The sequence below is a fragment of the Vulpes lagopus genome, chromosome 17 (assembly GCF_018345385.1).
Source record: "Vulpes lagopus strain Blue_001 chromosome 17, ASM1834538v1, whole genome shotgun sequence".
Classification (NCBI taxonomy): domain Eukaryota; kingdom Metazoa; phylum Chordata; class Mammalia; order Carnivora; family Canidae; genus Vulpes; species Vulpes lagopus.
The window spans coordinates 42269419-42286137 of record NC_054840.1 but is presented as its reverse complement, the minus strand read 5'-3'; the positions used below and the strand labels follow the sequence as shown (position 1 = coordinate 42286137).

General features: G+C 38.4%; 1 protein-coding gene across 1 annotated transcript in view; it reads left to right on the top strand.

The window, feature by feature from the left end:
• DNAH5 (dynein axonemal heavy chain 5) overlaps nt 1-16719 on the top strand; it is a 213886-nt gene that overhangs the window by 126356 nt on the left and 70811 nt on the right. The window contains exons 52-55 of the mRNA XM_041731659.1: nt 4395-4567; nt 9137-9267; nt 13078-13231; nt 14615-14882. Coding sequence (XP_041587593.1) covers nt 4395-4567; nt 9137-9267; nt 13078-13231; nt 14615-14882 — 726 coding nt within the window. The remainder of the gene's footprint in view (nt 1-4394; nt 4568-9136; nt 9268-13077; nt 13232-14614; nt 14883-16719) is intronic.

Here is a 16719-nt window from a genome sequence, read left to right as displayed (position 1 = left end):
CACAACAAGAAATATGGAAGGACCACAAACACGTGGAGGTTAAGGACCATCCTGCTAAAAGATGAAAAGGTCAACCAGGAAATTAAGGAAGAATTAAAAAGATTCATGGAAACTAATGAAAATGAAGATACAACCGTTCAAAATCTTTGGGATGCAGCAAAAGCAGTCCTGAGGGGGAAATACATCGCAATACAAGCATACATTCAAAAACTGGAAAGATCTCAAATTCAAAAGCTCACCTTACACATAAAGGAACTAGAGAAAAAGCAACAAATAGACCCCACCCCCAGCAGAAGAAGAGAGTTAATTAAAATTCGAGCAGAACTCAATGATATCGAGACCAAAAGAACTGTGGAACAGATCAACAGAACCAGGAGTTGGTTCTTTGAAAGAATTAATAAGATAGATAAACCATTAGCCAACCTTATTAAAAAGAAGAGAGAGAAGACTCAAATTAATAAAATCATGAATGAGAAAGGGGACATCACTACCAACACCAAGGAAATACAAACGATTTTAAAAACATATTATGAACAGCTGTACGCCAATAAATTAGGAAATCTAGAAGAAATGGACGCATTCCTGGAAAGCCACAAACTACCAAAACTGGAGCAGGAAGAAATAGAAAACCTGAACAGGCCAATAACCAGGGAGGAAATCGAAGCAGTCATCAAAAACCTCCCAAGACACAAGAGTCCAGGGCCAGATGGCTTCCCAGGGGAATTCTATCAAACGTTTAAAGAAGAAATCATACCTATTCTACTAAAGCTGTTTGGAAAGATAGAAAGAGATGGAGTACTTCCAAATTCGTTCTATGAGGCCAGCATCACCTTAATTCCGAAACCAGACAAAGACCCCACCAAAAAGGAGAATTACAGACCAATATCCCTGATGAACATGGATGCAAAAATTCTCAACAAGATACTAGCCAATAGGATCCAACAACACATTAAGAAAATTATTCACCATGACCAAGTAGGATTTATCCCTGGGACACAAGGCTGGTTCAACACTCGTAAAACCATCAATGTGATTCATCATATCAGCAAGAGAAAAACCAAGAACCATATGATACTCTCATTAGATGCAGAGAAAGCACTTGACAAAATACAGCATCCATTCCTGATCAAAACCCTTCAGAGTGTTGGGATAGAGGGAAGTTTCCTCGACATCTTAAAAGCCATCTACGAAAAGCCCACAGCAAATATCATTCTCAATGGGGAAGCACTGGGAGCCTTTCCCCTAAGATCAGGAACAAGACAGGGATGTCCACTCTCACCACTGCTGTTCAACATAGTTCTGGAAGTCCTCGCCTCAGCAATCAGACAACAAAAAGACATTAAAGGCATTCAAATTGGCAAAGAAGAAGTCAAACTCTCCCTCTTCGCCGATGACATGATACTCTACATAGAAAACCCAAAAGCCTCCACCCCCAGATTGCTAGAACTCATACAGCAATTTGGTAGCGTGGCAGGATACAAAATCAATGCCCAGAAATCAATGGCATTTCTATACACTAACAATGAGACTGAAGAAAGAGAAATTAAGGAGTCAATCCCATTTACAATTGCACCCAAAAGCATAAGATACCTAGGAATAAACCTAACCAAAGAGGTAAAAGATCTATACCCTAAAAACTATAGAACACTTCTGAAAGAAATTGAGGAAGACACAAAGAGATGGAAAAATATTCCATGCTCATGGATTGGCAGAATTAATATTGTAAAAATGTCAATGTTACCCAGGGCAATTTATACGTTTAATGCAATCCCTATCAAAATACCATGGACTTTCTTCAGAGAGTTAGAACAAATTATTTTAAGATTTGTGTGGAATCAGAAAAGACCCCGAATAGCCAGGGGAATATTAAAAAAGAAAACCTTAGCTGGGGGCATCACAATGCCAGATTTCAGGTTGTATTACAAAGCTGTGGTCATCAAGACAGTGTGGTACTGGCACAAAAACAGACACATAGATCAATGGAACAGAATAGAGAACCCAGAAGTGGACCCTGAAATGTACGGCCATCTAATATTCGATAAAGGAGGAAAGACTATCCATTGGAAGAAAGACAGTCTCTTCAATAAATGGTGCTGGGAAAATTGGACATCCACATGCAGAAGAATGAAACTGGACCACTCTCTTTCACCATACACAAAGATAAACTCAAAATGGATGAGAGATCTAAATGTGAGACAAGATTCCATCAAAATCCTAGAGGAGAACACAGGCAACACCCTTTTTGAACTTGGCCACAGTAACTTCTTGCAAGATACATCCACGAAGGCAAAAGAAACAAAAGCAAAAATGAACTATTGGGACTTCATCAAGATAAGAAGCTTTTGCACAGCAAAGGATACAGTCAAGAAAACTAAAAGACAACCTACAGAATGGGAGAAGATATTTGCAAATGACATATCAGATAAAGGGCTAGTTTCCAAAATCTATAAAGAACTTATTAAACTCAACACCAAAGAAACAAACAATCCAATCATGAAATGGGCAAAAGACATGAAGAGAAATCTCACAGAGGAAGACATGGACATGGCCAACATGCACATGAGAAAATGCTCTGCATCACTTGCCATCAGGGAAATACAAATCAAAACCACAATGAGATACCACCTCACACCAGTGAGAATGGGGAAAATTAACAAGGCAGGAAACCACAAATGTTGGAGAGGATGCGGAGAAAAGGGAACCCTCTTACACTGTTGGTGGGAATGTGAACTGGTGCAGCCACTCTGGAAAACTGTGTGGAGGTTCCTCAAAGAGTTAAAAATAGACCTGCCCTACGACCCAGCAATTGCACTGTTGGGGATTTACCCCAAAGATTCAGATGCAATGAAACGTCGGGACACCTGCACCCCGATGTTTCTATCAGCAATGGCCACAATAGCCAAACTGTGGAAGGAGCCTCGGTGTCCATCGAAAGATGAATGGATAAAGAAGATGTGGTTTATGTATACAATGGAATATTACTCAGCAATTAGAAACGACAAATACCCACCATTTGCTTCAACGTGGATGGAACTGGAGGGTATTATGCTGAGTGAAATAAGTCAATTGGAGAAGGACAAACAGTGTATGTTCTCATTCATTTGGGGAATATGAATAATAGTGAAAGGGAATATAAAGGAAGGGAAAAGAAATGTTGGGAAATATCAGGAAGGGAGACAGAACATAAAGACTCCTAACTCGGGGAAACGAACTAGGGGTGGTGGAAGGGGAGGAGGGCGGGTGTTGGAGGGGAATGGGTGACGGGCACTGAGGTGGACACTTGACGGGATGAGCACTGGGTGTTTTTCTGTATGTTGGTAAATTAAACACCAATAAAAGTTAATTAAAAAAAATAAATAAATAAATAAATAAATAAAATCTTAAAAAAAAAGATGGGAAAGTGTTAAGTTGGTATAATATGTGTTTCTAATTTTTAAAAAAAGTATATTGATTTTAATATATATTTTTCCAGTAACATAATTCAGTATGTTTATTTAGGAAATCATAAATAAGTTTTTAAAATGTAGCATCTTAGATCAGGAAGGATGGTACTCTCTAATTTTGTCAACTTAATTCTCAACTACCTCCATTCTCTAAAATTCACTTCTGTCTTCACCATTAACCTGAAATTCCTGATTCATAAGTATTTCCTGAGCAAGTGCAATGACTTTTTCCTTTTTTTCTTATTGAAAAATCTTAAGTCTTGACTTCTCTAGATGATTTTGACATTAAATCCCTCTTTTGACCTTCATTTTGACCATTAAGAAGTTTCCTAGAAATGCCAATATTCAATTATGGATTTGGATTAAATTTAATTTATATGGCATTATTTAGAATTGGCTCTTTCTAGACAGGAAAGAACTAGGACTGGGTAGGATAACAAAAATTCCAATGTTTTTATTATTGTTTGCTTTCTTTTTTTTATGATTTATTTATTTATTTTGAGAGAGAGTGCATGTGAGTGGGGCAAGGGGCAGAGGGTGAAGGAGAGAATCTCAAGCAGACTCCCTGTTAAGCCTAGAGCCCACCTGGGTCTCGATCCCATGACCCTAAGATCATGGCCCAAGCTGAAATTAAGAGTCAGATGCTCAACCAATTGAGCCACCCAGGGGCGGCCTCTGCTTTTCTTTTCTTTTCTTTTCTTTTCTTTTCTTTTCTTTTCTTTTCTTTTCTTTTCTTTTCTTTTCTTTTCTTTTCTTTCTTTTCTTTTCTTTCCTTTCCTTTCCTTTCCTTTTCTTTTCTTTTCTTAAAATATGTAATATGGCATTTGGATGAACAGTGGTGTTATTAAGTGTTAAATTGTCAAGCTATGAGTATATTAATTTAGGTTGAATGAACTAGTAAAGCCCAGCAATTTGAAGAAACTTTATTGATTCTTTTCCCCCCCATCCCAGGTGAAACATCCGAGGAGGCTGATGCTGAAATGCCTAAAATTTATGAGGCAGTTGAATCTTTTGATCACCTAAGGGAGCGTTTGAATATGTTCCTGCAGCTATATAATGAGAGCATCCGTGGCACTGGCATGGATTTGGTATTCTTTGAGGATGCCATGGTTCACTTAGTCAAGGTCAGTGGCCATACCCAGTGACACTACCCCAAAGTGACAGAAACTTGGCTTCACACCAGAATTTTTTTCCCTTCTCTTTCATTTTTATCTCCTGGAAGAGTATTCGGTTTGAAAATAAACTCAGTGCTATATTCCAATTTAATTTCTAAACTGAATGCAACATGTCACACCTATAGGTTGAAAATCAGCCTGAATATCAGAGCATGGGTACTTGAAATGTGTGGTATAATTTTATTCAGTGTTGCTGTACAGCTTCCAGCTCAGTGTTTTCACCACATAGAATGATTGTAGTTGGCATCTGAGTTCAAAGCACAGGCAAAAAGTCTGCTCATTTTTTGTATTATGTGAAAAAATAGCGCATAAACTTTGAAGACATTATGCTCAGTGAAAGAAGCCAGTGACAAAAGGATAGATACTGTTATGATTCCAAATACCTGAGGTACCTAGTATAGTCAAATTCATAGGTGGAAAGTAGGATGGTGATTGTCAGGGGCTTGAAAGTAGGGAGAATGAGGAGTGTTTAATGGTACAGAGTTTCATTTTTGCAAGATGAAGAGTTTTGGAGATGGTTATTGTTGGTGGTTGCACAACAATGTGAAAATCCTGAATGCCATTGAAATATATACACTTAAGGGTTAAGATGGTAAATTTTATGTTCTATATATTTTACCACACTTAGAAATGATAATTTAAAAAGAATGCATAAACCATTGACTTTGAGCTGGGTGAAAATTCTGTTAGCATGAAATCCACCAGCAAAGTACATTTTCCTTTCTACTTTGTCACAGGAGGCATTCCAGTATCTATTCATAGGATAATTGACTCTCAAAGGCTAGAAGTCAGTTACTTGATAACTTATGTGATGTAATTTATCTGTGGAGGAAGATAATGCCATTTTAAAATCTGTTGTTGATGTTCTCACTCCGTTGATGTCAATTACTTTTCCAGACTACTTACTTTTAGTTAGAAAGAGGACAGCTTGAGGCTGTCTTCCATTACTTAGGTTTAACCTTGAGGAAAAATCTCCTAATTACAAATTGTCACCTCTCATACTTACTGAATTTAGAGGTCATCTATTCGACCCTCCCTCTGAAAGTGGAAAAGGCTGGGGAAGGCTGGAATATGTCAGGGAGGGGGAGGAAGACAGAGAGGCTGTTGTGGTCACGAGTCTCCCCTGCAGGAGGGCATAGAGCTTGGGCATTCTGGATTCCCAGAGACATCTGTACTGAATTGTGAGCACAAATGTTCTTCCAAATAGAAATAATGATAGGAATTCTCTCATATTTCATGATTAAAAAGAAGAAGAAAGAGAAGAAAATAATACCAAAGGCAACTTTACAAGTAATGTCTTTTGGAGACAGAATTTGATTGGCCTAGGATTTCATAATGGCTCACATTGAAGGTGAGACTATTTATATTAGTCTTATGTTTGAGGAAGTTCTCTAGAACTCTCTTGCTTCCATGTTCATGTACAGAGGAGTGATGACCATTTCTTCATCATGTGGGGACTTGACATTTGAGGCATGACTCAGCATAGGGTCTTTGACTGTTTTTCCTCAATTTCCGTCTCAGCCTCTTGTGTCTGCTCCAAAATTGGCTGAGGAATTCATGACTGGAGTTTTTGAGCTAACATACTGCTGCATTCCTCATGGCCTCTTATGCGGACTGTCTCTTCTACTCTCCTGTTTCCTGTGGACGGTACGTCCAAACTGTGTGATGGGGATACTATCCTTGAAATATGTAATCTAGTTATAAGACATGACAGAAGCCAAGAGACAGAATTAAGATGAAAACTGCAGCAAAATGGGATGTGATGTGAGACCAGGCATATTTCTTGGTTTCTTTCTTCATTAAAATGATGATTGTCTTTCAAAACAGAGAGTATCTCTGGGATAGCTCTTTTGCCTCCTTGGTAAAGATTCAAACCATGGTGTGTGGTTTTTGGTGGTCTAGCCCCTGCTAGCACTCTAGCCTGTGGCTTGTGCTCTGTTTAGCATATAATCCAGAAAAATCAGCTACCCATAATGAAACCCACCCTGCTTCCAGAGCACTTCACCAATATGCCTTCCCAGCGGTGCTATGTTGTGTGGAAGTTATCGTTGTGTGCGTTTGTCTTCCCTACTGGGCAATAAGCTCTGTGAGTGTGGGCACCCAAATTATTCACCTCAGTATTCATGGATAAAGAATAGGCACACTTGAGATACTTGATAAATAGGTTTGGAATTTAACCAAGTCCCTAGTGTGGCCCTAAACAACCCTTTGCTGCCTCATCACCTGATATTTCTGTACATAGCACTGAAGTTCCCACGTCTATAGGGATACCTCAAGCCTTTTGTTGATACTTGGATGTTGTTCATCCCATTTCTTCCTAAAATGTAGCTCAGTGCTTCCTGGTATGCCCCCTTCTTTGTTTGAGAGACCTCTAGTTATCTTTCAAGATCCAGATCACACTCCAGCTCCACAGCTAAGACTTGCCTCTACCCAGCAACACTGTTTCCATATTGACCATGGAATGTGCATCACCACATTTCTGTTAATAGGTGTCTCTCCTCTACTGGCATGCTCACCTGGCATGTGAGCATAATTAATAGCATTATTAATTTTTAAAATATTTGCTAGAGGAATTGAAAAATGAATGTTTCCATCTCATAATCTGTATAGAATAGTCCCGTTTGAAAGTCTCTTGACTGTGTTTTCTCATTTCATTTGTTTGTGATTACTTAGGAGTTTTTGAGCCCCCTTTAGAGCTGCCTACTTGTTTTGTTCATGCTCATTTGTTGTATATGGTTTAAGCATTTACCATGTGCTAGAAACTGGGAATGGAAAATTTTAATAATTTAAATAAAATTTAAATTTTAATTTAATATTTTAATTTTAATTAAAATTTTAATTTTAATAATAGAAATGGAAAATTTCTAGTTTAAGAAAAAGATGTAGGGTGAAGGTACCAATACCTAATTAATTAACAACAATTATTTAAATCCTTAATATATTCATCAATACCAATGAAAGGAAGTGGTTATGACAAAAGCTATATATTTTGAAAAACATTATCCAAGGAAAGATAAAGAAGATTCTAGTGTGGCTTTTGGTAGCTTCTTACCTGTCTTATCTGTGCCTCTTGAAGGAATACAAGGGAAATAATATGAATAGACATTGGCAAAAAAATTCTTGCCAGGACTGTTCCTTCCCTGCCTACAACAACATTGGAGATCACATAGGCAGGATGAGCAGGTGCTTGGAAATATGGGTGCATCACCCACCTATTCCACAGGTTCTCAGATCCACAACAGAGACAAGAAAATGGTCTCCATTTCCCAGGCTCACACTAAATTGGGGAGAATAATCTAGAAGCTAAGAGTAGTCCTAACACTTTATTATATCTTGATAAGAAGAAATAAAAGAATAGTCCCAACAGGGGAATAGCCCCTGCCAGAGGAGGTAATCCTGAGAAAGGATGTTTACTGACATGCTGGCAGACTACAGAGCCTGGGTTACCCCAGGAAGCTTCCATCAGCCACAGAGAAGTGACCCTTCTCAGCCCTGTCTCACTCTCTGTCATTAGTCTACAGAAAAGTGAGTATCACAGCAATTCCCCAGGCTCAAACTGCAGTTAGGAGGGAAAGAGAAATCATTATCATGTACGGAGGAGAAAGCATCAAGGAGAATTCTACACTGAATCCCCTCTAGGTGGGGGTTGGAAGTTGGGTGGTATAAGCAGTTCTCAGTAACAATAAAGCTAAAGAAACATGGACTTCTACCACAAGGGGGACTTGAAATAGTCTGGGGCTACTGACTGGCCCACCCATAATCGCTTCTTGGTAGATTCCTTAGGTCTCACTCTCTGTGCCAAATAACAGGAGGGCATTTATGCTTGTTTTGTTCCTCCTCCTCCTTTTCTTCTTTTTAAAAATTCCATCATCTGTGCCACATTTTGGGAAGTGTCTTCTCTTTGATTTCAGCTCTCTGTCATAAAAAGAAAAAAACAACAACCAAAAAACTCTGTCATTTTTCAAATGGGGAGAGGATATTCTAATCAACTGTGTGTTCTGTCTTGAAATTGTGGTCTCTTTCCTGTCCCACTGCATTAGGTTGGGAACCTAAAAGAAAACCTTCAAATCCCCTTTATTTTTAAAAATATTTTATTAATTTATTCATAAGGAATGGAGAGATAGAGAGTCAGAGACATAGACAGAGGGAGACACAGGCTCCCTGCAGGGAACCTGATGTGAGACTCGATCCCAGGACTGGGATCACACCCTGAGCCAAAGGCAGAGGCTTCACCATTGAGCCACCCAGGTATCCCTATTTCTCTCTTTTAAAACCCAGAGCAGGCCACAGAGGTGGCTTGGTCTGGCTTCTTGGTACTGGTCTCTAATTTCCCAAAGGCATCTCCCAACAACAAACACCAGTCTTTCAGAAATGCCCTCCTTCATCCAGCCAGTATATCTGTCCATTTTGATCCTGAGACACTTACATCTTCCCAAATGCTTATGGCGCATAAACAGGAAAAAATGGAATATTTACACATTGAACACCAATATGTGCCTTTTCCATTCCACATTCTAGATCTCACGTGTCATTGGCACGCCCCGGGGAAATGCCCTCCTGGTTGGAGTGGGTGGATCAGGAAAGCAGAGCCTGACAAGGTTAGCTTCGTTCATTGCTGGCTATACCTCCTTCCAGATCACTCTGACAAGGTAATAAGCTTTTGCTTTAATTAACCTAAAGTGGATTTTGATAGCGGGTTTTCAGAGGCCACTTGAACTTATGAATGCATTTTTCTTATACATAAAGAATCAATCATTTTCCTTCCTAAATGTTGACTTATCATCGTCCCCTTTCAACCTTTATTATAGATCATGAAATTTTCACATTAATAATTTGCTTTTGAAGCACTTCAGCCTCTTATTGTAGTGAATGGCTGCCTCCCTGTTTTTATGTTATACACTATACATTATTATAAAAAATGTATTATGTGTATTCCTCTTGGTATATTTCAGAAGAAATTTATCCCTAATAAATGTTAATTCAGATTTCAAGAATGTTAATAAACTAGAAAGTAGATGGAAAATTTATATTGATTTGCTCATTCGTTCACTTAGAAATATTTATTGAACACCAACTATATTCAGGCACTGGCTAGGTATTGGAAAGTACATGATGAGCAAAGGGAACTTGGCTCGTGTCATCAAAGAGCTTCCCATAGTCGGGGGCGGGGTCAGACAGCTGAGCAATTCATTCAGGAAGGGGTCACACATATGTGCTGTCTCCTGGAAAAGAAATAAATGAAGACCAGCTCCTGTTGTAACATGAGGGCAGAACTCCCGACCTAGTCTGGGAGATGGTCCAAAAAGACTTCCTGGAGGAAAAGATTTTTAAACTGAGACCTGAGTACAAATAGGAATTGTCTCAGAGAAGAGGCGAGGTGAAGGATGTTCCAGGCAAAAGTGTCAGCACATATGAAGTCACCTTGAGGCCCTAGAAGAAGTTAAATATGGCTGGATGTGCAGCGTAAGATAGCAAGTGGGAAAGGAATAGAAGGAATAGGAATGGAGGCCTTTGAAGGTGTGATATGGAATTTGGACTTTATCCTAGAGCAGGACACCATTGTTGAGTTACTGCTAGGGAAGGCCTGTGGGTTTGTATGTACAGAAAACGAATGGAGAAAAAAGGACAGACTCAGGATCACTGGCAAGTTGAACTTTTGGACGTGGTCTATCCTAGCTCTGGCTTGGGACGCTAGCCAACTGATGTATACACTCACCAAGGTAGGGAACCCCGGGACAGTTGTCCTTGGTCATATGTGTGTAGTGAGGGTGGAACAAGAAAGCAAAGAGTCAGTGCGAAGAGATAAGAAGGGGTGATTCAGAGAGGCTGAACTGAATTTCAGGATTAACCAAATTGAGAGGCAAGAGGCCAGTTTAGGAAGTTTAGTCAGGCTGAAAAATTGTAAAGGTTAACTTGTAGGTGTGGGAGCAGGAAGTCTTGCCTGTTGGGCTTTGCTCTAGAGCTTTGCCTTGGTTCAGTAGGGCAAAGCATCCCTCCCTCTGTTCCTGATGCAGGTCCATAGATACCTGGTAGGAGAAGAATTGAAAATTATTCATGCTGGGTTTAAGATCCAGGTATTCAAGTTGTTGTCATACTTTGTTTGGTCTGAATTTTAGGCTTCTGCTTGAAGAGTAAATCCAAAAGAGTAAATCCAAACAAAGAGTTTGTTTTTCGAGTACTAGGACAGGAAGAAACAATTCTAATGACTTGTCTATGGTTCTTCTAGTTTGTGGAGGGAAGCAAAGTTAGGCAAAAGATAGTGTATATGGGAAAGAGACTGGACTCTCATATTTTTGTTCCTAATATTTCTAAGAAGCCTTACGGTTTCCAAAGTGCTTTTCCATGCGTAGGCTAGTTTGGTCTTCAAAGGGGCCTTATGGGTTAGCAAGGCATCTTATAGCTAAGACTCAGAAGCTATCACTTGTCTGATGTCTCAGATCTACCAGGGAATTGACCGCAGTGTTTCTGGTGTCTGGTGTGGCTTGACTTTCACTGTAGTACACCGCCTCAGGAGAAATAACTTGCAGCCCCTGTCTCTGGGATAGATTAGTTTGTCTGCATGTCATAGTGGGAATGCTCCATTACTGATGCATATGAGGGCCAAGGCCTTTGCCTTCTCACACCTTCAAAGGCCATCTTACTTTGTGGCCAAGAATCAAGAAGCAAGAGCTGCACATTTGGGAGGCATGGCCATTTGTTAAAGGGGCTCAGGCCATTATTTGAGGCAATGGGCCCTTGATCCAGGGGACTGGGCTGAAAGTTTTCCCAAGCCAGGAGTAGATGAGGTGAGGTCACTTCCTTTCTCTGTCTCTCTGTCTCTGTCTCTGTCTCTGTCCCTCTCTCTCTAATGGGAGACAGCATCCTTGAAATTCTTTTCTAGTCTCTCAGATCATACTTCTCTAGGCATTTTCTTAAAATATTGATACATGGTGGTAGGATTTCTGGTTCTAGGATTAGGTTTTAGATGATCAAAAAGCACAGAGTATAGAAGTTAAATATTTAGTAGCTTAAAAAAAATTAGAAGGCCTATGGCTCTTGTGCTCTGAACTCTGAGTTTATTTAATGACATAAAATTCAAATAATAATTTAGTAAGTCTGAATCTCCAGGATTGGAATATCTTTATTTTTACTTTTGGTGGTGATAGGCTACTGTACTGGGGCCTAATATTTCATGACTGTAGACTGACTTCCACTAAAGATTGCTTTTGATAGTGAAAGAAGATTTAAAGTGGGATATTTCATGTTTCCAACTGTTCTATAGCATACCAATTGCTCAGAAAACTCCTACTTGTAATGCAAGGATGCAATGAAAATAATTGTGTTGGGGGATGAGAGGGCATCATTTGTGTTTTTTTTTAAGATTTATTTTATTTTATGTTTTAGAAGATTTTATTTTTAAATAACCCCTACACTCAACATGGGGCTTCTACTTTACAACCTGGAGATCTAGTGTCATATGCTCTTCTGACCAAGCCAGCCAGGTGCTCTTGGAAGAGGGCACCATTTGCAATAGGGCATCTTCCTCACTGTATATAATTAGGGCTTGAAGTGTTTTTTTTTTTTTTTAAAGTTTTTTTTAAAGATGTATTTATTTATGATAGATATATATATAGAGAGAGGCAGAGACACAGGAGGAGGGAGAAGCAGGCTCCATGCCGGGAGCCCGACGTGGGACTCGATCCCGGGACTCCAGGATCGTGCCCTGGGCCAAAGGCAGGCGCCAAACCGCTGAGCCACCCAGGGATCCCGGGCTTGAAGTGTTTTAAGTTAGATTAACCTATGAGGTATCTTCTAAAATACCAATTGCAAATGGGTGCATAGTAAACATTCCAATTTGACTTTTGTATTAGCATTACCAACAAATATTTTCAAAATGAAACCTATGCATTCAGATGACATTTAGTTGTGGTAAAAATGGTATTTTGGTTCCAGGTTGACTTTTCCCTCCAGATTTTTGGTTTGTGTGTCAAAAAATTAGTTATAATAGTTAATAAAATGTGGAGCTTAAAAATCAGTTTCATATTTGCTGGTAAATGTAATGTCACTTGACTAGATGTTAACTAGACTTATTTTGGTGATCATTTTGCAATATATACAAGTATAGGAATATTATGTTGTGCACCTGAAATTAAGATAATGTTATATGTCAGTTATACCTCAATAAAGAAAACATTTCTTAACTTTCGTGAGTAGTGGAGTACCGAAATTTTTACCAAGATGTACCTCTATTACTCTCAAAGGAATAGCTATAAGAAAGTGAAAGAAATTTTTAAAAAATAAATTTCATTTTTGTAAAGAAATATAATGAACTAGTAACATTACATACAATAAAATTCTAATTTGATGAAACAGCATCAGTATTTCTTTTAATTAACCAAATGGCATAAAGCACTGTTACAAGGATCTTTCCTCCCCATCAAAATAGTTTAGCTAATGACACAATGATAATATTTCTTTAGATCCTACAACACATCAAATCTGGTGGAAGACTTGAAGATTTTGTATAGAACAGCAGGGCAGCAAGGCAAAGGAATCACTTTCATCTTTACAGACAATGAGATTAAGGATGAGTCATTTTTGGAATATATGAACAATGTTTTATCATCGGGTGAGGTAGGAGCTCATTTATCTTCATGCATTTTGACTCTTCAGATTCCCTCCAACTTTAGAGCTATTTCCTTACATTAGATTTTTTGAGCTAGTGCTATTATAGGGGGTTAGGAAATTAGCAGGAAGAATTGCTAGATAAAGCAATAGAAAAATTGGGTTTTAGAGAATCAAACTGAGCTGATTGGATTTTCAGTATGTCCATTTACCCCTTAGAAGGCTATGACTTTGCAGTTAATAATAGGATCATGTGTATATTATTTGTGTATTTAAAATACGGGGTATTTTATCTTGAGGACTTTGGTTAATTTTTTTCAAAAGGATGTGCAAAAACTTTTTTTTTTTTTTTTTTGTAGTCCCAATAGTATTTTGGCTTTTGTTTCCCTTGCCTGAGAAGAGACATCTAGAAAAATACCTTGCCTGAGAAGACACATCTAGAAAAAAATGTTTCTATGGTTGATGTTAGAGAAATTACTGCCTATGTTTTCTTCTAGGAGTTTTATGGCTTCAAGTCTTACATTTAGATATTAATCCACTTTTAGTTTATTTTTGTGTATGGTATGAGATAGCAGTTCACTTTCATTCTTTTGTATGTAGCTGTCCAGTTTTTTCAGCACCATTTACTGAAGAAATGGTCTTTTCCCCATTTATATATTCTTGATTCCTTTGTCATAGATTAATTGAACATGTGAGTGTGGGTTTATTTCTGTGCTTTCTATTCTGTTCCATTGATCTTTAGGTCTGTTTTTGTGTCAGTACCATACTGTTTTAATTGTTACACTCTGTAGTATATCTTAAAATTAAAATTTTTTTTTTTTATTATTTATTTATGATAGTCGTATATATAGAGAGAGGCAGAGACAAGGCAGAGATAAAGGCAGAGGGAGAAGCAGGCTCCATGCACCGGGAGCCCGACATGGGATTCGATCCCGGGTCTCCAGGATCGCGCCCTGGGCCAAAGGCAGGCGCCAAACCGCTGCGCCACCCAGGGATCCCTGTAGTATATCTTGAAATGTGAGATTGTGATGTGTCCAGCTTTGTTCTTCTTTTTCAAGGTTGCTTTGGCTATTCTGGATCTTTTATGGTTCCATACAAATTTTAGGATTATTTGTTCTAGTTCTGTGAAAAATACTGTGGTATTTTGATAGGGATTGCATTGAATCCAAACGTAGCTTTAGGAATGTTAAAATGGACATTTTAACAATATTGGTTCTCTCAGTCTGTAAGCATGGAATATCTTTCCATTTGTTTGTGTCATGAAGACTGGTTAATTTTCTAAAGGTGAGTTTGAGAACACAAACGAAGGAAAAATATCATGTATTGAGTTATATATTTTGATCTGTTTTCATATGCCTGTACTGAATTTGAATATCTGCACTTTTTTTGAAGGTCTCCAACCTATTTGCTCGTGATGAAATTGATGAAATTAATAGTGACCTCATATCAGTCATGAAAAAAGAATACCCCAGGCACCCTCCTACCAATGAGAACCTGCATGACTACTTCATGAATCGAGTCCGACAGAACCTTCACATTGTACTCTGCTTTTCACCTGTGGGGGAGAAATTTCGAAATCAAGCTTTGAAGTTTCCTGCCCTTCTTTCAGGATGCACTATTGACTGGTTCAGCCGATGGCCTAAGGATGCCTTGGTTGCTGGTTAGTGTGGTGGAAATTTTTGTCAGAGTTTTTGGCTAACAGTGTGTGTGTATGGATGTCTGTGTGTTATTTACATTCTGTACTATTTACTATTTCTGTACTGGATTGAGCCAAAAGACTTTGTCCAGTATTTGAGGATTTTTTGCAAGATGATGGTGTTCTTTCACATTAGGTAGCTAATTTTTCCCAGAGTGTGGTTATTAGACAATTGTCTTCAATCTTGTACTCCCTTGGATTAATTTCCAGTGATTCTAGTCTTTTCTGGGATGTTTGAAGGCTTTGTCTCAGTTGGATATCCAGACATGTTCCAAGATGTCCCAGGAAGCCAGTGAGGTTTTAATTGCTTTGATAGCATTTGTGTTCTTTTCAAAGTGGCTTGGTTAACCTCAGAGTAGTTAAAGCCAGATGTCTCTTGGACATTTTGTTATTGTGGCTGCAGTGCTGGAAATCAAAGAAGAAAACCTTATCCAGCAATCCTCTGATGGTTCCTGTCCTTGAAAAGGGTTAGTGAGAGTGTTCTGTGACTTGGGTCCTTGCTGCTTCCATCCTCCAGAAACATGAATGCCTCTCTCACTCTAAATGAAATTGAACACAGGAGTAGTAGAAGAGATGTTAGACATAATTTAGTTTTTGTTTTTTCAGCTTTTGGTGAGAAATTATCTGTGGATCTTTTAAATGGTAGGGATCTTTAGGTGTCACTCCTTACCAGTTGTATCAGACCCTCAGCAGCACCCTGGTTCAGGGCAGTGGTTTTCAAACTTTTTGTCTGATAATGTTTTAATAATAATTAAGAAGAGTCCCATTTCTCAGTAAAACCTTGCAGGTGGCCCTAATAGATAAAACAGCGACAAGTGAAGGTGAGGAAGCCTTCTGGAGCTGCCCTCTCAGCCCACATCTGTGCCATGCCCACCTCTGGGTCTCCAGTCTTGCAATATCCACTGTGAAAAACAACTGATTAGCTTAGAACAACCTATAAACCCTTTATAGATGGAGACACTGGGGACAATGAAGCTGAGGGAATAGTCAGAGGTGTAAGAAGCCATTAGGATCAATACCGGGGCTAGAACCCAGGTTTATTATGTATATGTATATATTCTTAGCCACTGTTCTCTCCATACTGCTGTTGACGATAATGGTTTTCCAATCTGTGGCTTTTCAACACAGACTATTTTTACAGACTTGAAGTACACATGTACAGTTTTCTCTTTTGTCTTTTAAGGTTTGAGAAAAGACCAGTGATTTAAAATTTTAAGTCCTATCAAAATGTAAATACAACTAAGGTAAAACCTTAAAATTCCTTAAAGTAGGGTATAAATGAGAACGCAAATGACAGAATTTAAGAGGTATATTAAAGTTAACTATGAAATATGATAATTAACGTGGAAGTATTTTGTGGAGTATCATCTAAGTTATTATTATGAACAGTAAAATAACAATTTCAGGCGACAAACATTGTAATATACTGTAATTAAGATGATTTAATTTAAATACAGAGCCCTTGCTGCTAGGTGTCTATTTCAATCATCTCTTCTATTACAGGACAAAGGCTGTATTGATCTTTTCTTAGTTAATTTCTCACAGGGCCTCCCTTTTCTTTCAAGTCTCATTGTCCATGTCTTGGCTACTATAAATGATGCTGCAGTGAACATGGGAGCACAGATTATGTCTTTGAGATAGTGATATTTCTTTCCAGGTATATGTGCCTGGAAGTGAAATTGTTGGATCATATGATAATTCTATTTTTATTTTTATTTTATTATTTTATTAAGATTTTATTTATTTATTTTTAGAGAGAGAGGAAGAGAGAGAATGTGTGAGCAGGGGGAGGGGCAGAGAC